General features: G+C 41.0%; 1 protein-coding gene across 4 annotated transcripts in view; it reads right to left on the bottom strand.

Annotated features, from left to right (window-relative positions):
• VPS13B (vacuolar protein sorting 13 homolog B) overlaps positions 1-27,661 on the bottom strand; it is a 1,155,013-nt gene that overhangs the window by 787,444 nt on the left and 339,908 nt on the right. For all 4 annotated transcript variants that reach the window (XM_073679617.1, XM_073679614.1, XM_073679615.1 and 1 more), the window contains exon 19: positions 21,083-21,256. In XM_073679617.1, the coding sequence (XP_073535718.1) occupies positions 21,083-21,256 (174 nt within the window). The remainder of the gene's footprint in view (positions 1-21,082; positions 21,257-27,661) is intronic.

The raw sequence follows: 27,661 nt of genomic DNA, 5'->3' as shown, positions 1-27,661 counted from the left end.
GGTCTCTCTTTAATGCACTTTATCCGAACTATTAATTGATAGAATAAAAGTTAATATTTAATTTAGGCTTGTAGTTTAGGGGTTTCTTTTTGTCTTTGCATTATGTAATTGGATAATGTGTGACCTCTACGCTGACTGAGGAACAGTACTTTGTCTTTTTCTGTGTAGCCCTGCTCAGAAGAGCAGATCTGGATGCACATATACTGGAAGAAGAGATAAGTATGGTAAGCTGCTGAAAGGATGATACTGGCAGTTAGCGGGGTGCTAGAAGCTGGATGCTACAGAATGGGAGTAGCGTGGGAATCCCTAGATGTAAGTGCCTTACCTGTAAGGAACGGGGACAAAAGATTATGGTCTGCTTTCTGTCTTTATACCAGTAATGAGGGGCTCTGAGTGTCACTACTGTGAGGTAGAGGGGGCTTGGATGTAGCTCACAATCATCTCTCAGAGTTGAATGTGGAAATAAAGGATGTGGACCACTGATCAAGAGAATGGTTGTAAACTTTTTTTTTTCATGAAAGCAGGCTTTAATACAGAATGTAAAACCTTCAGGCAGCTGTCCTCACCCAGAAAATCTGTTCTAACAAACTCCCACCATGGAAGTTATTAGGTTATAAAAAAAAAACATCCTGAACAGACTCATTAATGGTAGACTTTGCATAACCTTAGAAAATTCTAGATTTTTTCCCACCTTAGGTTGTAAGTGTGCATTATATTAATGGCTCACACTTTTTGCATTGTAACTCCATGAAGAATGCAGTAAGATGATGACTTCGCACAACTCTTAGTAACTACCATGCATTCCATTCATCTGACACAACTGAGTCAGCACTGGGCACGGCTTTCCAAGCAGAGCCTGTGTACCCTGCACACAGTGCCCAGTACTGGTTACTGTGTAACAGTGTAATACACTGAGGTGGCGTAAAGTCTAAACTGGTGCAAATCAGAGGCATGAATAGTTAACAAAACATCATCCCATACTGTCATGGAAGATAAAGCCTGCAACTGATAAACAGAGTCTTGGCAAGATGAATGCAGATAGTGGCATCCTGCTTCTCTACTGCTATATGTCTCTGAACTTTTATACATACATTTATGTATATCGTATTTTTCAAGAAAACAAACCTCAGCATACACAGTGTTATTTCTTTACCAAAAACTAAGCCAGAATGCAGAAGCAGTGTGTGAAAAATGAAGTACACCCTTACAGCTTTCATGGGAATTATTCTGCTACTTCAATGCCCATAATTAGAAGTACATCAGCAAGTGTGACCACCTCCAGAAAAACAGAAGTTAATTATTATTTATTATTATATCGCCATTTATTCCATGGCGCTTTACATGTGAAAAAGGGGTACACATACAAAAACAATTACAATAATCTTGAACAAAACGTGACGGCGACTGGTACAGGAGGAGCGAGGACCCTGCCTGTGAGGGCTTACAGTCTACAAGGGATGGGTGAGGAGGATACAGTAGGTGAGGGTAGAGCTGGTCGTGCAGCGGTATGGTGGAGCGAGGGTCACTGTAGATTGTAGGCTTGTCCGAAGAGGTAGGTCTTCAGGTTCCTTTTGAAGGTTTCCACAGTAGGCAAGAGTCTGATGTGTTGGGGTAGAAAGTTCCAGAGTAGGGGGGATGCACGGGAGATATCTTGTATGCGATTGTGGGAAGAGGCGATAAGAGGGGAGTAGAGAAGGAGATCTTGTGAGGATCGGAGGTTGCGTGTAGATAGGTACCGGGAGACTAGGTCAGAGATATATGGAGGAGACAGGTTGTGGATGGCTTTGTATGCCGTGGTTAGGGTTTTGAACTGGAGTCTCTGGGCAATAGGGAGCCAGTGAAGGGATTGACAGAGAGGAGAGGCCGGGGAATAGCGGGGGGATAGGTGGATTAGTCGGGCAGCAGAGTTAAGGATAGTTTGGATTCGAGAGTGTTAGAGGGGAGGCCACAGAGCAGGAGGTTGCAGTAGTTGAGGTGGGAGATGATGAGGGCGTGCACTATTGTTTTTACAGATTCGTGGTGGAGGAATGTGCGGATCCGGGAGATATTTTTGAGTTGGAATCGGCAGGAAGTAGAAAGGGCTTGGATATGTGGTTTGAAGGAGAGATCAGAGTCCAGGGTTACCCCAAGGCAGCGAGCTTGCGGGACTGGGGAGAGTGAACAGCCATTGACGTTGATAGATAGGTCAGGTGGGGGGGATGAATGAGATGGTGGAAAGATGATGAATTCGGTTTTATCCATGTTAAGTTTTAGAAATCTAGCAGAGAAGAAAAATGAAATAGCGGACAGACATTGTGGGATTTTGGTTAGTAGGGAGGAGATATTGGGTCCAGAGAGGTAGATCTGTGTGTCATCAGCATAGAGGTGATACTGAAAGCCGTGAGTTCTGGCAGTTTGCTGGTCTGGAGAATTCAGGCTTGAGTTAACACAATGCCAAAAAGGAAACACATCAGCAATGATCTAAACCAGGGGTCTCAAACACGCGGCCCGCATGCGGCCCCTGAGGCTGCTTTATGCGGCCCGCAGGCACAGACCCCTTGACGATCCCGACCTGGTCCAGGAGGAGCCGCCGACAGCAGCGCTGAATTGCCACACAGAGACTGTCTCCCAGCACTGCATTTCCAATGCCAGCCGCTGGCCAATCAGAGGCCAGCAGCTGATATCTGCGTGTCGGCGCAGCGAGTATGACGTCATTGCCATATGCAGATGTCAGCTGCTGGCCTCTGATTGGCCGGCGGCTGACATTGAAAATGCTGTGCTGGGAGACAGTCTCTGTGCGGCAATGCAGCGCTGCTGTCGGCGGCTCCTCCTGGACCAGGTCGGGATCGTCAAGGGGTCGGACTCTGTGGTGCCTGCGGGCCACATCTGCAGGAAGGCCGCCGAGGGAACGGAGGACAGGTGAGAATAATCTTTTTTTTTTTCTATTTTATGTGTGTGAAGAACAGCACAGGGGGCACATAGCCACAACATGGGGACCGGGATGGGGCACAGAGCCACAAGAGGGGACCTGGATGGGGCACATAGCCACAAGAGGGGACCTGGATGGGGCACATAGCCACAGGACGGGGACCTGGATGGGGCACAGAGCCTCAAGATGTGGACCTGGATGGGGCACATAGCCACAGGATGGGGACCTGGATGGGGCACATAGCCTCAAGATGTGGACCTGGATGGGGCACATTGCCACAAGATGGGGACCTGGATGGGGCACAGAGCCACAAGATGGGGACCAGAGCCACAACATGGGGACCTGGATGGGGCACATAGCCACAAGATGGGGACCTGGATGGGGCACATAGCCACAAGATGGGGACCTGGATGAGGCATATAGCCACAAGATGGGGACCTGGATGGGGAACATTGCCACAGGATGGGGACCTGGATGGGGCACATAGCCCCAAGATGGGGACCTGGATGAGGCACATTAGTACAAGATGGGCGCCAGGATGGGGAACGTTGCCACAGGATGGGGACCTGGATGGGGCACATAGCCACAGGATGGGGACCTGGATGGGGCACATTAGTACAAGATGGGGACTTGGATGGGGAACATTACTACAAGATGTTTTCCATTATTACTATATGATGCTAATTGTAAGACAATATTACTGTATGTGGCCAATTGGGGGAAATAAAATTGTAAAAAAAAAATAAAAAATAAAATAAAGCATGAAAAAATATTGGGCACTAAAAATGCTGTTTTATATGTAAACTAAAGTAAACACAAAAAAGTGCACGTTTATTATCGCCACATCCATAACGACCCAAGCCATAAAAAAATAAACACGGAAAAAATGTTCAAAAGGTGTATACAAAAAAAATGGTATCACTAAAAATGTCACATTGAACAAAGAATGCGGCCCCCCAAATTCAAATTTTTTCCATGTGCAGCCCATATACCCAGCCGAGTTTGAGACCCCTGATCTAAACGATGTCTAGCTTGACAAAGGCTCCCTTGCTCATGAGCCGAAACATCGCCACCTATTCACATAGCCCAATAAATACACCAGTTTTTGTATGGAATTTGCTAGTGAGTGCTGCCCACCTTTTTTGGCTTTTTTATTTACCATCATCATAGCTATTGGTCAAACGAATTGATTATTCACAAAATATTGGTCCATGATATGGAGATATGGCAGGTACAGACCAGTGTATTTTCAGTCAAATTGCAATCCGCCAAAACATCAGATCGCACAAGGACCAATGAAATGTACATGTAAGATTTATTTCTCGAACAGAGCCAGTCTGATGGAAAATAAAAATCGCTGCATCCCCCAGTTTCTTCCGATATTCGGCTCACACTCGGCCATACAAGTCAATGAGTCCATGGAGACCATCAGACTGCACTTGGATGACATCTGAGTGCAGTCTGATTTCCGGACTTACACAATTTAGAAGATGGAGAACGTTTTTTTTCTCCATCTGCTCCTCAACCAAGAGAATGGGATCACACTATGCTCACACTTTGATCAGTTGCACAATTGACCCGATTCCCTCGGATGTGACCCTAGCCTTAAGAAATGTGTCCATCATGATTAGTAGGTTGTACCAAATTCATCATACTATCTGACCAAAGACCTGCATCCAACAACACTCGTTTCCCCCATCCCATCAACAACTTTGGTACAATTTATTTTGTGTACAGCTTTCATTTATAGGAAAGGCAAAATATAAAGCCACCCAGAAAGTACGTTTTTCACACCTCCAAGAGGTCAGTGGGGATTACCATGAAGTGACTGCAGCTACGGATATTAGCAGAGATGTAGCATTTCAAAAATAGCTTAAGGAAGTAACTTTGCCTGTACTTCACACATGGATATCATAGAGCATTTCAAATCCTTTAGCATTCCAATTTTCCATGTATCGCAATGACACATGTCCTGTGCTGTAGCCGGCTTCCTACCAGAAATGCCGCTGTCTCCAGCTTCCATTTGTTTTCCAGAGTGTGCCTGGGATCATCTGCCAGTATCTGGCATCAGAAAAAGTGACTAATGCTTTAGTTTAGACCAACCTCAAGTTGAAAACACAGTGGTGTCCAATAAAGCATCTCATACCATTCATAAACTACTGAAGCACAATGGAGCTGTCCTGGATAGCTAATCCCACTTTTATGCGAGTGCTATTTCTAACAGTGTGTTAAAAATAAATGCTACTGGAACAGAGAACACACTTTCCACTGTCAGAGCTATAAAAGAGAAGAGGATGAAACAGAACGAGGTAATATGGTCAGATCAGGTCATTTTATTGAGCTGCCAAGTCGAAAAGAAACTTCCAAACAACTCACAAAGTCATTTATTTATTTGGATAAAGCAAAACTAGAATGCGGCCCCTTAATTACATCCGGAATACAATTTAGAGCTCAATTAGATGTAAATAATATAAAAAAATAAATTATAACAGTAGCATTGATGAAATGTGTTTTTTGGCATAATAACTAGTTGCAATTTTCTTCTAGCTGACAGTGAAAGTCCTCCAAAAAATCTATATCACAATTAGGTCCTATATGATATACATATTAATTTGATGCTTATTCTTCATAAGGTAAGAGCTTTTGTATGTCTCGAGTTAAAAAAAACATATACAATCATAATTAAAATCCTTTCCAAAGCAAACCTGGGACCAAATTTTCTTTTTTTGTGCTTTTGTTTTTTTCCTTAACCTTCTTTAAATACTCAAACTTTTTTCTCCTGGCGAAACGCCCGCAGGAGTGCTTGCTTTTTTTGAGGGGCAGTTCTGAATGATACTATTCACTTTACCATATAATGTATTAAAAGTGGGGTAAAGTGGTTAAAAAAATAAACTGATTTCCAGGTTATTTATGAATACAATGATGCCAAAATGATCTCTCTCTCTATCTTTTCCAGATGTTAACACTTTCATAACTCTAAGAAATAAATTGGCTGCATCACCATTTTCTAACACCCATAACTTTTATATTTTATTCTTCTATTTTGTCCATAGTTTGTGTGCGGTATCAAGGCTCTATCCTAGTTGTATCAATAAAGCTGCAATATTGGAGATAGTGATTCATGGATTGGTGTGGCGCTGTTTCTGGAAAAAATAAAAGACGCCATATTGTTCTAATCCTTTTTAACCCCTTTAAGCAGTGAGCTACTTTCTAGTCTTTCTAGTCTCAGTTACCTATCTCTGTGCAAGCAAAAGAGAAGAACTTGATGCTATTGGGAAGTGGAAATTAATATTTACTTTGAAGGTTTTTTTTTAGCTAATGATTTCAGCATTTATAGCCATTGGAACATGTGCGTCAGTTTGTAAAACTAAAGTGAAAAGTGGGAATAGATTACTGTTTGGCCAGAATTTAGACACTTTTATAGGACTTTTTTTTATAGGTGTGACTTTCTTAGTGTCACAATATACGTATTTTGTGCAATCTCACTCCACTAAGGAGATGGCATAAAGAGTTAAACTTGCCAATGACGTTTTTTTTAAATTGGACGATTTAATTGCAAACAATAATAGTTGCTGTCGGCAAAACGGTTTTCAAAAATAACGAACATAAGTTGATTCTAGTTTCTAAAATTGCTGGGGAAACACAGTATAACATTGTGCACATACCATTAATAATTAGTACTGAGCTTGTAGACGTCTGACATCATACGAAAAGGGTTTATCATGGTGAGATAACCATTGTAAGACATGAATCAAGCCGCTAAATAATATCACACATACAGGAGAAACATGTCGAAAAGGATTACTGGGAAAGAATGTGTGTGGTGTTTCGTGCTACCAGCTGACAAGGATACTGGCTTATAACGGCTCAAAATATTGACCCCTTTTCCCAGGATGTCAAAGTGGAAGAACACACTGCTCCAGAGTTATTATAAATGAGTAATTCAAGGAGGGCAGTGAGCGGTTCTTGATTTGACCTGTTCAGTAGGTTTTGAGGAGTCATCTTTCCTCCTGGCTGGCTTGTGCCATGCTTTGTTAGCAACATAACAAACAGAAAAGCTTAATTAACTTTTACACTTGTTACTTCACTAAGTGGGAATAAGAGACTTGATATGAATGATTAACTCTGCAATCGGTCAGGTGAGAAGCATTTAATTCAATCACTGAGAATGAGCACACAAGGGTAAGTCCAGTTGTGTTTTCACACTGAGGTTAAGGGTAACATAGTAGTAATAATTTTTCCTATATAGTGCCAACTTATTCTGCAGCACTTTATAATTGAGCGGGGACATGTACAGGCAATAAAAGACTATACAAAGTAACACACAGTTCAATAGTTACAGGAGGAGTGAGGGTCCAGCTCACAAGCTTACAATCTATAAGGAAATGGGGGGACACAATACATAGATTGTGCTGGTCAGGTATGGTCAAGCGCCGGCATCAGGGGCAGGCAGACTAGGCATCTGCCTAGAGCTCCAACTCTCCCAGGGGGCCCCAGCCTGTTACCGCCCGTCATCGCTCCCCACGCTGTGCAGGGAAGTGGAGCTACTGCGACACACTGCAGATACCAGAGGTGTGGGGGAACGAGGAGGAGAGGTAAGTATTATATTTATTTTTTAACTCACTAATGCCATAATACCGGAGGACTGGGGGCTACATTTTATTTTGTATGACTGCTGCATTATACTCTATATGAAGGCTGCATTATACCCTAAATGGCTGCATTATACTCTATGGGGGATACATTGTACTCTATGGGGGATACATTAAACTGTATTGAAGACTATGGGGTGCATTATACTACATTAAGAACTAGGGGGGTGCATTATACAACATGAAGGGCTATGGGGAATGCATTATAGTATATGGAGGACTACGGGGAGTGCATTATACTATATCGAGGACTACGGGGAATGCATTATACTATATGGAGGACTACGGGGAGCGCATTATACTATATGGAGGACTATGGGGAGTGCATTATACTATGTGGAAGACTATGGTGAGTGCATTATACGATATGTAAGACTATGGTGAGTGCATTATACTATATGGAGAACTATGGGGCGTGCATTATACTATATGAAGGACTATGGGGCTTGCATTATACTATATGGATTACTATGGGGAGTGCATTATACTATATGGAGGACTATGGGGAGTGCATTATACTATATGGAGGACTATGGGGAGTGCATTATACTATATGGAAGCCTATGGGGAGTGCATTATACTATATGGAGAACTATGGGGAGTGCATTATACTATATTGAGAACTATGGGGAGTGCATTATACTATATTGAGGACTATGGGGAGTGCATTATACTATACGAATGACTATGGGGCGTGCATTAAACTATATGGAGTACTATGGGGAGTGCATTATACTATATGGAGGACTATGGGGAGTGCATTATATAATAATAATCTTTATTTTTATATAGCGCTAACATATTCTGCAGCGCTTTACATACATTATTGTCGCTGTCCCCATCGGGGCTCACAATCTAGATTCCCTATCAGTATGTCTTTGGAGTGTGGGAGGAAACCGGAGAACCCGGAGGAAACCCACGCAAACACGGGGAGAACATACAAACTCCTTGCAGATGTTGTCCTTATATATGGAAGACTATGGGGAGTGCATTATACTATATGGAGGACTATGGAGAGTGCATTATACTATATGGGGCACTACGGGGAGTGCATTATACTATATAGAGGACTATGGGGCACATTATAGTATATAGAGGACTATGGTGGTGCATTTTACTATATGGAGTACTATGGGGTGCATTATTGTATAGGACTTTGGGGTGCTTTATACTAAACTAGCAAAATGCTGCCTATTCATCGAATGATTGGATTGTTTATGCTGGAACAAAAATCACTGTTCTCAGCAGCACATTGCCTGGTGAAAACTGCAGATATGCTGCTAACAGGATATGTATGGGGACGGATCGATATATTAGTGATTGTTCTGTCCCCATTATTCTTCCTCAGCCGGAAAGAAGCCAGAAAACAAGCACCGACGACTTCAATATTGTGAATCACGGACGTTTAACGGCCTGAATTCAACATGTAAATACAACCAAAATGTTTCTATGTGATGGTGCAATATGTGAGCATTTGGGGACCCACTTTAAACTTTTGACTAGGGCCCCTCTTTGTCTAAAACAGGCAATGGGTATGGTTCACCCATCAGAATAATAAAACGACATGAATCGGTCATCAGCTAATATCTGACCAAGTAGAGTAATCAAGGGCTATGGGATGCATGGAAGATGTGGAGACAGATGAACAGGATGTTCTGAGGAAAAATTAGAAAGGGGGAATAGGGTAGCTTTAGATTAGTGAAGTGAGTTAATTGGCTTTTCTAATCAGAGGTGTTTTTAAAGCACGCTTAAAAATGTGAGGGCTACGTATTAATCAGATTATCCAGGGTAGTGCATTCCTGAAAACTGGCTCAGCACGAAAGAAGTCTTGGAGACGGAAGTGGGAGGTTCCGATTATGGAAGGTCTAGCCTTAGATCAGTTGCAGAACAGAGAGCAAGGGCATGGTGATAGACAGACATGATAGAGGAGGTGTAGGCGGTGCAGAACTGTGGAGAACTTTATGGGTGAAAGCTAGATCTCATATAGGTAGGTTAGTAGAAGGAGAAAAACGAGAAGTTCTGTGTTGGAGAAATTCAGTTTAAGATAGGAGGAGGACATCGTGTTAGATACAGCTGACAGACAATCCCTGGTAATTTGTATTAAGGTGGGGTAATGTCAGGAGAAAATGTATACCATTGTGTGTCATCAGCATAGAGATGGCACTGAAAACCCAATCTACTGATAGTCTGTCCAATGGGGGCAGTATATTGGAAGAGGAGGAGGGGGCCTAGAACTGAGCCTTGAAGTACCCCGACGGTAAGGGGAAGATGAGAGGAAAAAGAGCCGGCAAACGATACAGTGACGGAGAGGTCGGAGGGCTCAGAGAGGCAGGAGGAGAACCAATAAAGAGAAAGCAGATTCTTAGAGGCCTACAGAGCGGAGCATAGTGAGGAGGAGCTGGTAATCCACAGTTGAATTTAGCATTCAGCTGAAATGTCTCAACAACTTTCTATTTCAAACTTTTCATTGATTTTTTTTAAAGAAAGAAAAAAGAAACAGTACATATAAGCATGCCAAAATAATGAAGGTTGCATAGTTAAATTGTACAATACAACATGTATAAAACTAAAGTCAAGGAACAAATCAGATGAATGTTGCATAAGAGTGCGGCAATAGGAAATACAAAGTAATATTGGGTTGATACAAAGTCTCCACATACAGGAGGGTAAAACTGGATAAATACAACTGAAGGTATGGGGAATAAAAGAAAAAGAAAGAGAAAAAAAAAGTTAAGGAGGGTTCACTCTAAATGGGCGTTGGATATGAAAACTATAGGATTTAACATTATTATGGACTATGTCAGGGCAGCTTGGATAGACAAATTCTATCAAAGGTGTCCAAATCGTGACAAATTTGTGTTTGTCTACGCGAACACTGGACAATTTTTCATGAATCAGTCTATCCTAGTTCTAATTTCTTTTAAGGGGAAAGATGTTTTTCTTCCATGCAGCAAGAAGTAAAAAGGGGAACTTGAAGTTGAAATTATGTGTAGATGAGGTGCTTTGTGATGTAGGAGAACAACCCAAGGAACATGGAGTAATACAACATTAAAGGAGGTTGCATGATATGATCAATTCTGGACCAAATTCTGCTTACTTTAGGGCATGTCTACCAGGTATGAAACAAAACAACTGATTCTGGGCATCCTCTAAACAAGAAGAGGGGTAGCTTGGTATGCAGTGGGTGATCTGGGTGGGAAGAAATTACCACTTCATTTGTACTTTAGGGGCTGACTCTAGTTAAGTAATATTAATTAAGCGTTTAGCCACATTTTCAACCACTACAAAGGGTCCCAGCTACCTTATAGATCCAGCTCTCAAATGCACATATATGAGTGTTGTTTATGGGTTTGTGGTTTCTTTAAAGTAGCATATAAAAGTGAAACCAGGTCTGGAGTATGAGGGTCGTTAACGCATATTCGTCCAAAGAATGGGATTTTTTTTTTTTTTTTTTTTTTAAACGTCACCTCCACTGTTGCAGTAAATTGCCAATGGATTATTAGACCTTACCTTATGTACAAGAGTAGGAGCTGCCATATCATTAACAGGTGTAGTTTACAAACTGTATTTACTTTGCATAGTACATGTACAGTGGCTTACGAAAGTATTTACCTCCCTTGGTATTTTTCGTGTTTTGCTACCTCACAACATAGAATTTCACTGTTTTTTTTAATGTTTGCATCAGTTCATGTAAATAACATGCCTACAACTGCGAACATTTGTTTTTCTTTTTATTGTTAAGCAAACAACAAATAGAACAAAAAAACTGAAAACCTCAGTGTGCATAACTATTCAACCTCCTAAAGTCAGTGCTTTGTACAGCCTCCTTTTGCAGCAATTACAGCTACAAGTCGCTTTTTATAAGTCTCTATGAGCTTTCCACACCTTGCCACTGAGATTTTTGCCCATTCACTCTGGTTAACAGCAATTTTCAAGTCTTATCACAAATCCTCAAATGGATTAAGGTCTCGGCTTTGACTAGACCACTCCAAAACATTTACACATTTCCCCTTAAACCACTCGAGTGTTGTTTTAGCAGTATGCTTCGGGTCACTGTCTTGTTGGAAGGTGAATCTCCGTTCCAGTCTCAAAGCACAGACAGACTGAAACAGGTTTTGCTCAAGAATATCCCTGCATTTCACACCATCCATCTCCCCTCGACTTGGACCATTTTCCCTGTCCCTGATGCCAAAAAACATTCCTACAGCATGATGCTGCCACCACCATGATTCACTTTGGGGATGGTGTTCTTGTGATAATGAGCTGTGTTGGTTTGGAGCCAGACAGCGTTAATCTTGGTGGCCAAAAAGATAAATTTTGGTTTCATCTGACAACACCACCTTCCTCAATACATTTGGGGAGTCTCCCACATATCTTTTGGCAAACTCAAAATAAGCCTTACAATTTTTGTGTGTAAGTAAACGTTTTATCAGACCACTTTCTATGGAGTGCACTCTTATTGTGGTCATATGGATAGATACTCCAGTCTCTGCTTGGGAACTCTGCAGCTCCTTTAGGGTTACCTTTGGTCTCTGTGCTGCCTCTCTAATTAATGCCTTCCTCGACCGAGCTAAGAGTTTTGGTGGGTGGCCCTCTCTTAGCAGGTTTGTTGTGGTAACATGTTCTTTCCATTTGATAATGGATTTGATGGTACTCCAAGGGATTATCAAATTGGTATTTTTGTTTTATAACCCAACCCTGACTTGAAAGTATCAACAACTTTGTCCCTAACTTATTTGGAGGTCTCCTTGGTCTTCATGGTGTTTTTTGGATAGTGGTGCCTCTAGCTTAATGGTGTTGAAGCCTCTTTGGCCTTTCAGAAAAAGTTAAGTATATACTGACAGACCATGTGACACTTAGATTGCACACAGATGGACTTCCTTTCACTAAATATGTGACTTACACTACCGTTCTAAAGTTTGGGGTCACCCAGACAATTCTGTGTTTTCCATGAAAACTCATACTTTTATTTATCAAATGAGTTGCAAAATGATTAGAAAATATAGTCCAGACATTGACAAGGTTAGAAATAATGATTTTTATTTGAAAGAACAATTTTCTCCTTCAAACTTTGCTTTCGTCAAAGAATGCCCTCTTTGCCGCAATTACAGCATTGCAGACCTTTGGCATTCTAGCTGTTAATTTGCTGAGGTAATCTTGAGAAATTTCACCCCATGCTTCCTGAAGCCCCTCCCACAAGTTGGATTGGCTTGATGGGCACTTAGTGCGCACCATAAAGGTCAAGCTGCTCCCACAACAGCTCAATGGGGTTGAGATCTGGTGATTGTGCTGGCCACTCCATTACAGATAGAATACCAGCTGCCTGCTTCTTCCCTAAATAGTTCATGAATAATTTGGGGGTGTGCTTTGGGTCATTGTCCTGTTGTAGGATGAAATTAGCTCCAATCAAGCACTGTCCACAGGGTATGGCATGGCATTGCAAAATGGAGTGATAGCCTTCCTTATTCAAAATGCCATTTACCTTGTACAAATCTCCCACTTTACCAGCACCAAAGCAACCCCAGACCATCACTTTACCTCCACCATGCTTGACAGATGGCGTCAGGCACTCTTCCAGCATCTTTTCAGCTGTTCTGCGTCTCACAAATGTTCTTCTGTGTGATCCAAACACCTCAAACTTTGATTCGTCTGTCCATAAATCTTTTTTCCAATCTTCCTCTGTCCAATGTCTGTGTTCTTTGTAATCTTTTCCTTTTATTAGCCAGTCTCAGATATGGCTTTTTCTTTGCCACTTTGCCCTGAAGGCCAGCATCCCGGAGTCACCGCTTCACTGTAGACGTTGACACTGGCGTTTTGCGTGTACTATTTAATGAAGCTGCCAGTTGAGGAGCTGTGAGGCGTCAATTTCTCAAACTAGAGACTCTAATATACTTGTCTTGTTGCTCAGTTGTGCAGCGGGGCCTTCCACTTGTCTTTCTACTCTGGTTAGAGCCTGTTTGTTCTCTCCTCTGAAGGGAGTAGTACACACCGTTGTAGGAAATCTTCAGTATCTTGGCAATTTATCGCATGGAATAGCCTTCATTTCTAAGAACAAGAATGCTGTCGAGTTTCACATGAAAGTTCTCTTTTTCTGGCCATTTTGAGAGTTTCATAGAACAAACAAATGTAATGCTCCAGATTCTCAACTAGTTCAAAGGAAGGTCAATTTTATAGCTTCTCAAATCAGCTAAACCGTTTTCAGCTGAGCTAACATACTTGTGCAAGGGTTTTCTAGGGTTTTCTAAACATCCATTAGCCTTCTATCATAGTTAGCAAACACAATGTACCATTAAAACACTGGGGGGGGGTGGTTGTTGTTGGAAATGGGGCTCTATACACCTATGTAGATATTGCAATAAAAACAAGATGTTTAGAGCTAGAATTGTCATTTACCACAATAACAATGTATAGAGTGTATATCTGATTCACTTAATGTTAGCTTCATTGAAAAAAAAAAAGTGCGTTTCTTTAAAAAAAAATGAAATTTCTAAATGACCCCAAACTAACGGTAGTGTATGTACCAGACATTTTTAGGGGTTTCAACGCAAAAGGTGTGAACACATATTCAAACACCAATTTTTAGTTATTCGATCCCACAAATTTAATTTATGCCTATATTTTTCTCACTTCACCAACTTAGACTATTTAGTGCTGATGCATCACACACAAATTGGATTACAAAAAATATTTAAACACAGGTTGTAATGTAACAAAATAGGAAAAAAGCCAAGGGGGTGAATACTTTTGCAAGCCACTGTAGTATTTAATGGGTATATGTATTGCTGAATCCTAAATAAAGAGTTATTAACCAGGGCTGTGGAGTCTGAGTCCAATTTGGTGGAGTCAGAGTCAGTATAAAATGGACTGACTCCGACAATATATAATAAATTGGGTACAGTAGTTCATGCAGTTTGTGGGGAATATTTTTCTCATAAGAATTTGGGAAAGTTATGAAATGTCCTATAAATGTCTGTCCTATTCCTGATCTAAGGGTCTAGACTTTTAGCTGAGATGAATGAGCTACAGTAAATTTATCACTTAAACATGAGCGGTGTATAAGGGAGTCAGTCGTGGAGTCGGAGTCATGGAAATTGAGGAGTCGGAGGTTTGGCTTACCGACTCCACAGCCCTGTTCTTACCAGACATACCTAGACAGCATTCATATCTACGTAGTGGTGTCCGTTCATAACAGAGACTCCATCCATCAACAGCGTCACATGGACCCCACTGACTTACAACACGTTCAGTCGTATTCTGGGGAGCAGTCTGTCCAAATGGAGTCTCCGACACAGATGTGAACACAATTCTGCGCACCATGGGTTTTATCAGATTTCTAAAAACTACAATTATATTCTTTCTGCACTTGGGATTTTCTCATTCAAACTACTGATACTTTGAAAAAAAATTTGAATAAACCAGATTTTAAAGTAATTAGGAGGATAAGAGCTTTATTCTGTGCAAATGCAAGACTAAGAAAAAAAAATGGGATCCTGGGTTCTGGCAACGGCAGTAATCCTTTTCAAATTGCTCATATTAAGATTAAAGATCACTTTGTTTCTGTATTCCCACAACTGGTTGGGTATGGTAAAGAAATCAGCCCGCTGCTTTTATACGTAACATCTTTAACATTTGCTCTGTTTTCTGTGCCTGTGATTAAATGTAACATTTTGAAATCCCAAAGTTCTGAGAAAAAGCATAAATCCTCATCTCACAGCTGCTGTTTGACTCCAAAAACACATGCAGTATTTTTTTTTCCAGCATCTACCATCAAATAGTCCCAGTGGACCAGCACTGGGGAACACCTGCATCTCTTCATTTCATTCCAATAACGCAGTTTCAACTTTTCAATTACAAAAATAGATGCTATATTCAGCTGCACGTTCACTTTGCCCTTAATTCCCGTGAACAAAAAACCTAGGAGCATGAAATCATTCGGGCAAGCTCTGTCATCAGGAGGATGAGGGATTTTTTTTTCTGTTGCACACCAGTACTACAGTGGGAATTCAAGAAAATATTGGCAACAATTGGAGATAAAGTATGTGGTCAGCTTGTAGGCGGTAGAAAAAAAAAATAACTCAATAGAGTAGGATCACCGTATCATCATGCATACGTTTAGCGGCCATTGCAGGCCTATGCACACAATAAGATACACAAAGGCCCTGATACATCAAAACTTTTATGCCAGAAAAATAGCGTAAAAAGCTTTGGAAAGTCGCAAAATGGCTGAACAATGCGAGGATGCATAGAAATTTTGTGATTTTTGGTGTTTTCACACAATTTTCACTTAATTCTTACAAAATCTGAGAGACGAGGCATAGAAACCCCGGCTCATCAAATTAATGCTGAGAGGCTGCGCTTTATACGCCATAAATCTTACTCTCATCTATGAATAGAGTTAGATTTGTGGAGCGACACACAAGAGGCACACGCCACTTCACATCTAACCCGATTCATTTTATCTCAGGAAAACGACTACAACATATAAGACTGGGTTAAATCCTAGCACTGCAGATCTTCAATAGATGCATGTGACTAGCTTAAACATAGAACCAGGGCGTGTGGAAGCTTTCAGTCTGCTGGGCATGTTGGGCAGAGTGAAGTATGTTGAAGCTGGTGAGTGACCAGCCAAAATGTGAGCTTTAGCTGAGAGACAGACAAGACAATCTCTCTCTCAATGGAGACTGTACGGGCCAGCTAGGAAAGCTAAACAGTCTGTGTGTTGGAGCTGCAGAGTAATGTGTAGAAACTGCAGCCTGTTCAGTGTAAGCTGTGCATGGAGTTGAAAACTTCAGTTTGGAGGCTGCTGGAGCTCAGGACCATAGGACAGTACCTCTTTTCTGTGTAAAGTTTGCTTCAAGAGAAACGACCAATTGGCTTGGATGAGCCAGCATGGACATAAAGTACAGACCAAAAGTTTGGACACACCTTCTCATTTAAAGATTTTTCTGTATTTTCATAACTTTGAAAATTGTATAATCACACTGAGGGCATCAAAACTATGAATTAACACATGTGGAATTATATACAGTGGTGGCCAAAAGTATTGGCACCCCTGCAATTCTGTCAGATAATACTCAGTTTCTTCCAGAAAATGATTGCAATCACATATTCTTTGTTATTATCTTCATTTAATTTGCTTGCAAGGAAAAAACACAAAAGAGAATGAAGCAAAAATCAACTCATTGATCATTTCACACAAAACTCCAAAAATGGGCCAGACAAAAGTATTGACACCCTCAGCCTAATACTTGGTTGCACAACCTTTAGCCAAAATAACTGTGAACAACCGCTTCCGGTAACCATCAATGAGTTTCTTACAATGCTCTGCTGGAATTGTAGACCATTCTTCTTTTGCAAACTGTTCCAGGTCCCTGATATTTGAAGGGTGCCTTCTCCAAACTGCCATTTTGAGATCTCTCCACAGGTGTTCTATTGGATTCAGGTCTGGACTCATTGCTGGCCACCTTAGAAGTCTCCAGTGCTTTCTCTCAAACCATCTTATAGTGCTTTTGGAAGTGTGTTTTGGGTTATTGTCCTGCTGGAAGACCCATGACCTCTGAGGGAGACCCAGCTTTCTCACACTGGGCCCTACATTATGCTGCAAAATTTGTTGGTAGTCTTCAGACTTCATAATGCCATGCACACGGTCAAGCAGTCCAGTGCCAGAGGCAGCAAAGCAACCCAAAAACATCAGGGAACCTCCGCCATGTTTGACTGCAGGGACCGTGTTCTTTTCTTTGAATGCCTCTTTTTTTTCTCCTGTACACTCTATGTTGATGCTTTTTCCCAAAAAGCTCTACTTTTGTCTCATCTGACCAGAGAACATTCTTCCAAAACATTTTAGGCTTTCTCAGGTAAGTTCTGGCAAACTCCAGCCTGGCTTTTTTCTGTCTCGGGGTAAGAAGTGGGGTCTTCCTGGGTATCCTACCATACAGTACCTTTTCATTCAGACGCCGACAGATAGTACGGGTTGACACTGTTGTACCCTCGGACTGCAGGGCAGCTTGAACTTGTTTGGATGTTAGTCGAGGTTCTTTATCCACCATCCGCACAATCTTGCGTTGAAATCTCTCGTCAATTTTTCTTTTCCGTCCACATCTAGGGAGGTTAGCCACAGTGCCATGGGCTTTAAACCTCTTGATGACACTGCGCACGGAAGACACAGGAACATTCAGGTCTTTGGAGATGGACTTGTAGCCTTGAGATTGCTCATGCTTCCTCACAATTTGGTTTCTCAAGTCCTCAGTTCTTTGGTCTTCTTTCTTTTCTCCATGCTCAATGTGGTACACACAAGAACACAGGACAGAGGTTGAGTCAACTTTAATCCATGTTAACTGGCTGCAAGTGTAATTTAGTTATTGCCAACACCTGTTAGGTGCCACAGGTAAGTTACAGGTGCTGTTAATTACACGAATTAGAGAAGCATCACATGATTTTTAAAACAGTGCCAATACTTTTGTCCACCCCCTTCTTTAGGTTTGGTGTGGAATTGTATCCAATTTGGCTTTAGGACAATTCTTTTTGTGTTTTTTCATTGAAGACAAATTAAATGAAGATAATAATACTAAAGAATTTGTGATTGCAATCATTTTCAGGAAGAAACTGAGTATTATCTGACAGAATTGCAGGGGTGCCACTACTTTTGGCCACCACTGTACTTAACAAAAAAGTGTGAAACAACTGAAAATATGTCTTATATTCTAGGTTCTTCAAAGTAGCCACCTTTTGCATTGATGACTGCCTTGAACACTCTTGGCATTCTCTTGATGAGCTTCAAGAGGTAGTCACCGGAAATGGTTTTCACTTCACAGGTGTGCCCTGTCAGGTTTAATAGGTGGGATTTCTTGCCTTATAAATGGGGCTGGGACCATCAGTTGTGTTGTGCAGAAGTCAGGTGGATACACAGCTGATAGTCCTACTGAATAGACTGTTAGAATTTGTATTATGGCAAGAAAAAAGCAGCTAAGTAAAGAAAAACGAGTGGCTATCATTACTTTAAGAAATGAAGGTCAGCCAGTCCGAAAAATTGGGCAAACTTTGAAAGTGTCCCCAAGTGCAGTTGCAAAAACCATCAAGAACTACAAAGAAACTGGCTCACATGAGGACCGCCCCAGGAAAGGAAGACCAAGAGTCACCTCTGCTTCTGAGGATAAGTTTATCCGAGTCACCAGCCTCAGAAATCGCAGCTTAACAGCAGCTCAGATTAGAGACCAGGTCAATGCCACACAGAGTTCTAGCAGCAGACACATCTCTACAACAACTGTTAAGAGGAGACTGAGCAGCAGGCCTTCATGGTAAAATAGCTGCTAGGAAACCACTGCTAAGGACAGGCAACAAGCAGAAGAGACTTGTTTGAGCTAAAGAATACAAGGAATGGACATTAGACCAGTGGAAATCTGTGCTTTGGTCTGATGAGTCCAAATTTGAGATCTTTGGTTCCAACCACAGTGTCTTTGTGCGACTCAGAAAAGGTGAATGGATGGACTCTACATGCCTGGTTCCCATCGTGAAGCATGGAGGAGGAGGTGTGATGGTGCTTTGCTGGTGACACTGTTGGGGATTTATTCAAAATTGAAGGCATACTGAACCAGCATGGCTACCACAGCATCTTGCAGCGGCATGCTATTCCATCCGGTTTGCGTTTAGTTGGACCATCATTTATTTTTCAACAGGACAATGACTCCAAACACAACTCCAGGCTGTGTAAGGGCTATTTGACCAAGAAGGATAGTGATGGGGTGCTACGCCAGATGACCTGGCCTCCACAGTCACCATACCTGAACCCAATCGGGATGGTTTGGGGTGCGCTGGACCGCAGAGTGAAGGCAAAAGGGCCAACAAGTGCTAAGAATCTCTGCGAACTCCTTCAAGATTGTTGGAAGACCATTTCCAGTGACTACCTCTTGAAGCTCATCAAGAGAATGCCAAAAGTGTGCAAAGCAGTCATCAAAGCAAAAGGTGGCTACTTTGAAGAACCTAGAATATAAGACATATTTTCAGTTGTTTCACACTTTTTTGTTAAGTATATAATTCCACATGTGTTAATTCATAGTTTTGATGCCTTCAGCGTGAATGTACAATTTTCATAGTCATGAAAATACAGAAAAAAATCTTTAAATGAGGTGTGTCCAAACTTTTGGTCTGTACTGTATATATACATATATATATAAACATTTTTAAACATTACTTTTTTCAAAGTGGATTTTCCTTAAAGCAGATCTGTCTACAGATTTCAAAAAACTGCATACATTGTTCAACAGATCTCTTAACATTATTGAATAGATCTCTTATACCTGATGAGGCTGGTGTACTTAGTGTAAAAATCCATATCTGAATGGCTGCATATAATTTTTTTGCAATTTTTATCTTAATCTCTACCCATCTACCTTGATTGACAGCTCCTCAGTGTCCCTCCTTCCTGTTGGTACTGACACCACACAATGCACAGAACAAGTTGCAGCTGTCAATCAGCCAGGGTGGGCAGACTTTGAATACACTTGGACTCCCTCAATCTTTAGCTGAATCTTAAACAGACTAATTTTAATATCAGAACTATATAGCATGACATGCTTTTCAATATAAACACACCAGCCCCATCAAAATCTAATGACATATTTGCTTAAAAGGGAATGTGCCCATCGATTCATGTGGCCCAACCCACAAACGGAATGAATTATCTTCTGACTGCATCCATGTATAGTTAAAAATTTGGCAGGAGACCAAAGGCAGAGATGAGACTCATCACTGCGCCCGGCTAGCTTCTCCCCACCCTGCTGCAGCTGATTGGGTAGTCTGTCCTTGTGTATACACGTGGGAGGTACCTGTCAATCATCAAGGAGAAGCCAACCTATGGTCCAGGCCATATCTTTATATACTATGTTTGCTCTGAAACGCCAGGCTCGGATTGATGCTTTCCATGGTTTGGACAGCATGAATCGACTGACAGGTTCACTTTAAGACATGACCTCTATGGGTAATATGATTAACATGATCAGACCATTGTGAGATTCCAGTTGCATCACTTTCTATTTGTACACACAGTAGTCAGTGTAACTGTGTTGTTCAACTATGTGACTTTTATGGAGTGCTACTGTCACACAAAAGTTGCTGTCACCTACAACTTGTGGCAGCTGCCGTGTCACAGAAACTTTGAGTGACATTCATTGAAAGACAAGCAAGGGCTCCTGCCAACTTCCAGCTCTTGGGTACTGAGCAGAACAAAAAAGCATACATCCCATAGCAGCGCTGTCAATATGTCTCGAGAAGTAATTTCTCAAGTTAAACCAGCAGCAAAGGCTAACCGATTGACCATGCTTATATTAGCTTAAGAAACATTTCAAAGCAGTGAACCAATGCCTTACTGCGTGACTGTGGAAGTAATATTACAGCAATATATATGTGTTCTGTATGTGAAACAGGAACAGTTTGTCACTTGGCACATTTTATATTAAATCTCCCAAGAGAGCAGCATTGGATAATTGGATGTAACATGATCGCAACGTTATAGAGATTTTACACTTACCAGAGCTGTGGCAGTAGTCCATCTGCTTGGGAACCTGGATTGTAAAGGCTATCAAATCGGGCCCAAGCAAAGAGTCAGGCTTCCTGCTCTCCTTCAACCATTTACTCATGTGGAGATCTGTTGTGTCAGAAGGGCCTTGTACCAAAGGAATTAACTTCTCTTTCCCAATATCACCTTTACAAGTACAGATGGGAAACGGTCACCACAATATACAAAAAACTTAGTTTAACAAACAAGTACATAGTTCCAAGGGGTCATGTTTTGGAAAAAGGTCAAGAACTCTAAAACATAAGGATGTACAATTTAAGAACTATATTTATTTTTACGATTTTTTTTGCATGTAAAGAGCAAAAATAAAATTTTAAAATGGGAAAGATCTATCTATATCTATCTATCTATCTATCTATCTATCTATATATATATATATAACTTTTTTAGGAAAAGAAATGCATATCCAAAAATTACACTTGCACATCTTTAAATGGGTAACAGAAGACAGGAAAATCTATTTGTAGGATTCTGGGTTCATTGGCCAGGTGATTATTCTGTGACTGCTGGTAGGGAGTCCTGTGAATCTCCTTTTAGCTCCCGGCATTGCTGGCTCCTTTTTTGATCAACTGGGCTGGGGCAACAACAATAGTGCAGCATGACAAGACACACACGACTAATCAAAGGAGGAGCCGGAAATACCAGGAAGAGGAAATTCACAGGGCTCTCGACCAGTGGTCACAGACTGACCTTGTCCGATGGACTGGAGTCCTGCGAATCGATTCACCTATCTCTAATGAGTAAAGTAATGTAAAGAGTAAAATAACGAAATACAAGTACAATAAAGGAACAGATACAGGATCTTTAAAACTTTGTGATCGAAGGGTTAACAACTCTAAAACAATGACTTAAAGGTTGACCACTCTAAAACAAAAACTTATACAACGGACACTATGACCCTGAAGGTCCTTTCCTACATTCTAGGATAATTCTAGTATTTTTTTTTAAATTTTGCAATTAAACAGCTAAAAGGTTTAAAAAGAGGAAAAGGTAAATCTCAACAAACACTATGCTGAAACGCTGAAGAGGGGAAAAACTCGAGCTGTTTATTAAACAGATTTCATGAAAGCAGCTTATGTGGTAAATGATCCTTCCAGGCTGAAATAGTGCGATTCAATTTCATACTAAATTAAAAAAGGAAATAAACTCAGGATTTTACAGGGCTCATAAAAACATATGATTGGTCATGCTCTTTCCCGATAATATTCCCAGCTCCATCGTACGAGCAAGTTAAAAAATCAGTCATGGGCTTATCATCTTGGCACCATTCCAAAATGGCTTTATCGTCTATGAAAATAAATTAGCAAGTAGCCGCGCTACTAATGAGTTTATAGTTTAATTTATTGAGATTGTCATTGTTTTATTAACTGTGAGGAAGAACTACATTAATCGCTGGCTTCAAACCAGCAGATGTGATCAAGGAGGATACCTGTTTTCATGTGGAGATGCAGTTGTAAAAACTAGCGTCAATCAACAATAAAGTGATTTTAAAATATATTTATAGATAACAAAAATAATATTTTTCAGCCATTTTGATCGCTTTATAATTTTTTTCTCTTTTCTTATGGCTATTTTATACACTGCTCAAAAAAATAAAGGGAACACTTAAATAACAGAATATAACTCCAAGTAAATCAAACTTCTGTGAAATCAAACTGTCCACTTAGGAAGCAACACTGATTGACAATCAATTTCACATGCTGTTGTGCAAATGGAATAGACAGTAGATGGAAATTATTGGCAATTATCAAGACACACCTCAATAAAGGAGTGGTTATGCAGGTGGGGACCACAGACCACATCTCAGTACCAATGCTTTCTGGCTGATGTTTTGGTCACTTGTGAATGTTGGTTGTGCTTTCACACTCGTGGTAGCATGAGACGGACTCTACAACCCACATAAGTTGTTCAGGTAGTGCAGCTCATCCAGGATGGCACATCAATGCCAGCTGTGGCAAGAAGGTTTGCTGTGTCTGTCAGAGTAGTGTCTAGAGGCTGGAGGCGCTACCAGGAGACAGGAAAGTACACCAGGAGACGTAGAGGGGGCCGTAGGAGGGCAACAACCCAGCAGCAGGACCGCTGCCTCCGCCTTTGTGCAAGGAGGAACAGGAGGAGCACTGCCAGAGCCCTGCAAAATGACCTCCAGCAGGCCACAAATGTGCATGTGTCTGCACAAACGGTTAGAAACCTACTCCATGAGGGTGGTATGAGGGCCCGACGTCCGCAGATGGGGATTGTGCTCACAGTCCAACACCGTGCAGGATGCTTGGCATTTGCCACAGAACACCAGGATTGAAAGATGAAAGCAGGTTCACACTGAGCACATGTGACAGACGTGACAGAGTCTGGAGACGCCGTGGAGAGCGATCTGCTGCCTGCAACATCCTTCAGCATGACCGGTTTGGAGGTGGGTCAGTAATGGTGTGGGGTGGCATTTCTTTGGAGGGCCACACAGCCCTTCATGTGCTCGCCAGAGGTAGCCTGACTACCATTAGGTACCGAGGTGAGATCCTCAGACCCCTTGTGAGACCATATGCTGGTGCGGTTGGCCCTGGGTTCCTCCTAATGCAGGACAATGCCAGACCTCATGTGGCTGGAGTGTGTCAGCAGTTCCTGCAAGATGAAGGCATTGAAGCTATGGACTGGCCCGCCCGTTCCCCAGACCTGAATCCGATTGAGCACATCTGGGACATCATGTCTCGCTCCATCCACCAACGTGCACCACAGACTGTCCAGGAGTTGGCTGATGCTTTAGTCCAGGTCTGGGAGGAGATCCCACAGACGACCATCCGCAACCTCATCAGGAGCATGCCCAGGCGTTGTAGGGAGGTCATACAGGCAGGTGGAGGCCACACACAATACTGAGCCTCATTTTGACTTGTTTTAAGGACATTACATCAAAGTTGGATCAGCCTGTAGTGTGTTTTTCCACTTTCATTTTGGGGGTGACTCCAAATCCAGGCCTCCATTGGTTAATAAATTTGATTTCCATTGATGATTTTTGTGTGATTTTGTTGTCAGCACATTCAACTTTGTACAGAACAAAGTATTCAATGAGAATATTTCATTCATTCAGATCTAGGATGTGTTATTTGAGTGTTCCCTTTATTTTTTTGAGCAGTGTAATTTCTCTTAGATGACAATTTAGAGATGAAACATTGACAAACGAAAATGTTTAGGTCATCATAATAGATAAGATTACTAACTATCAAGTGAATTTACATTGATTGCTCAATCCCTAGCGCATACCACTATAAATAATAACATTTAAATACTAGGGAAGAGAAAGGGGTAATAAAATGTAAATAAAATCTAACAATTAATAGTCTTAAATACAAAATTCCTTTGTGAAATAGCTCTTGTTAATATAATAGTGCTATATCCTGGTTTTTAGCTCAGGTAAAGCTGATGACTGAGCTGTATTGTTAAGCCTAAATAATGATTTACTCAACGCGAGTTTCGCTGGTATTACCGGCTTCATCTAGGAGCAGGATCCGCAGCACTCACAGTCTATTTAAGGGCGGTGCCTTAATTGACAGCTATATCAGCCAACGAAAATTAATCTACAGGCAAAAGGTGTTGCAATAAATTTTACCGACAATCTTTATAAGTCTGAAACAACAGCACAGTACATTAAAATGCGAAAGAGTCAAATATTTTATTGAATATTTCATACTTCGGCAACAATAGAAAATTCAAATTGGCAACACATCAATACAATAATAGGAACAAAAAAGAATCATGTTCTTTTATATTATTATGGACTATTATTAGTGATGAGCAAGTATGTTTTGTTAACCTGTTCGCCGAGTATGCTCGGCCGAGCACCGAGTATTTATAGCTGCTCGGTGTTATGTTTGAATCACTCCCGTGTGCATGATTTGCGACTTTTTGACAGCTTTTATACATGTGAGGAATGTCTGCTTCTTACACACTTCTCACATGTATTAAAGCTGCCAAACCGTCGCAAATCATGCACACGGGAGTGATTCAAACATATCACCGAGCACGCTATAAATACTCGGTGCTCGGCCGAGCATACCTGGCGAAAGGGTTAAAAAAAAACATACTCACTCATCACTAACTATTATATATTTATCAATTATGAGCTCCTACATCATTATAAATTATAATTATGTATTCCTAAGTTGGATAGTGTTCCAAATTATTATGCAAATGCTATTGTTCTTGGACAGATGTTCCTACATGGTCGATGCAAAGGATAAGTCAGACAAGTCAGTATAATGTTCAAATCAACAATTCTCAGCGTATAAACCAAATTTTATTGGACCAACCTCCTAATGATAACAGTATTAACTTAAAAACTTAAAATAACTTAAAATGGACTGTTCCAAATTATTAAGAACACAGAGTTTACAAATATTTTATAGGTTGTAATGAATGTAAAATGATCATTTGATGAATTTAAGGCATTAGGCCACGGCTCCACTATCAGTATTCGGTCAATATTTTTTCCCAGGAGTGGGAGCCAAAACCAGGTGAGGAACAATGAGAGAAAAGGTCGAATAGAAACAAGTCACCAATTCTGCATTCATCACCCACTCCTGGTTTTGGCTCCCACTCCTGAGAAAAAATACTGACCGAATACTGACAAAATACAGATAGTGGGGCCGTGGCCTTAAAAACATTTACTGAAATCAATGGTGTACTGCAACACTGTTTGCTGTGGAGTAAAACCAATTGCCTGAAATTGCTGTCAATTCAGGTACCGCCGTTAAATAGGCTTAGAGTGTAGCAGATCCTGCACCTAGAAGAAGCAGGTAATACCAGCGAAACTTGTGTCAAGTAAATAATTATTTTGGCTTTAATTATTTGGGCTTTACAATTCAGCTCAATCAACAGCCTAACCTGAGCTATCACCAGGATATAGAAATATTACTTTAAAAAGAGCACTTACACTAAAGAATTTTATAAATAAGACTAATACATCATATATTTACATTATATTACCCCTTTCCCTTCCCTAGTACTTTAATGTTAAAGTTTCGCAAGTTACATTCAAGCAATGAAAATCCAACAATATTGTAAATGACAGATGGTGAAATCAAAATCCTAACAAAATGCTTTTATTTGGTGTGGACATTAGACATTAGAGCCAAATTCATTAAAACTTGCATTTCATACATCAGTCCTAATGAAGGGCATGAAGGAATAAAGTGCGCTGAGTTCATTAACCACGTACCGTCACTGTACTGACAATTTCCATTAGGACATGAAAGGGCAGTGATTATACACCTGGGAATTCTGATTTTTCTGACTTTGTAGCATTCATTCAATCACCCCTGCTAGCAGAGTAATTTGAGTGCTGCCAATTTTGCATAGCTTAATTAACTGTTTACATGCCATGATCAAAGTGACAGCAGCATGTATACAGTGAGACAGAAGGAGATGCTCCCTCTTATCTTTCCATGGGCTCTCCGCAGTGCTATCACAGAGAGATGGTGATTGCTATGGCACTGGAGACCTAAGGATGACCTCCGGGTATGACATAGAACCTAGTAGACCATGATGTGCGAAGAAAACAAGAATGCAATGAATTAGATGTCTCTTATAGCCATACTTTATTCACAGCAGAGCATAGAACACAAATCAGAAGAAGAAAAAAATATATATTTTTCAACTGAATGGAACAAAATTAACCCATTTAGAACTTGATGGCAGCAACACATCTCAAAAAAGTTGGGCCCAGACAACAACCCAAAAATGTCTGGTAAGTGAGGAGACCAATTGCTGGAGTTTTGAGAGAGGAAAGTTGTTCCATTCTTGTCCGATACAGAATTCTTGCTGCTCAACAGTCCTGCGTCATCTTAGCTGGATTGCTTGTCTCATAATGTGCCAATTTTTTGAGAAAGGTCATTGACTACAGTCAGCGGGTTCATCACCCAAACTCTTCTTCTGAGAAGCCATGCTGTTGTGATGGATCCAGTATGTGGTTTAGCATTGTCTTGCTGTAATATCCAAAGAAATTATAGTACAGCTCAAAGAATGTATATTAACATTTCTTCAGTGCTTTGTTCCAAAATATTTTATATTAATGTTAAACATTTTGAAAAAAATGTTAATATACATTCTTTGAGCTGAACTATTCTTTCTTTGGACTTGCAAAGCGTGCTAGGAAAGCGGTGAGGTTCCAAGCCACCGTCTATGGTGAGCTAGCAATTCTCACCTTTACAAACATTGCTGAAATAACCATGTCCTTCTCTGAAATGGACATTGTCTGGATGGAGCATATGTTGCTCTAAAAATCTGAATAAAGCTCAGAATTGATAGTGGCTTTCAAGAGAAGTAAGCTACCCAAGCCATAGGCACTGCACCCCCCATACCATCAGAGATGCTGGCTTTTTAACTGTACGTTGCTAACAAGCTGGATGGTCCCTCTCCTCTTGAGTCAGTAGGACACTTCATCAGTGATTTCCATAAAAAAATATTTTAATTTATCTGCTGAAAACAGAACAGTATTCCATTTTGCCGCAGATCATTTTAAATGAGTTCTGACCCACAGAAGACGGC

This window comes from Phyllobates terribilis, unplaced genomic scaffold (genome assembly GCF_046119375.1).
Source record: "Phyllobates terribilis strain yellow unplaced genomic scaffold, ASM4611937v1 Scaffold_4__5_contigs__length_816908805, whole genome shotgun sequence".
Classification (NCBI taxonomy): Eukaryota; Metazoa; Chordata; class Amphibia; order Anura; family Dendrobatidae; genus Phyllobates; species Phyllobates terribilis.
This window is presented reverse-complemented; position numbering and strand designations above follow the sequence as displayed.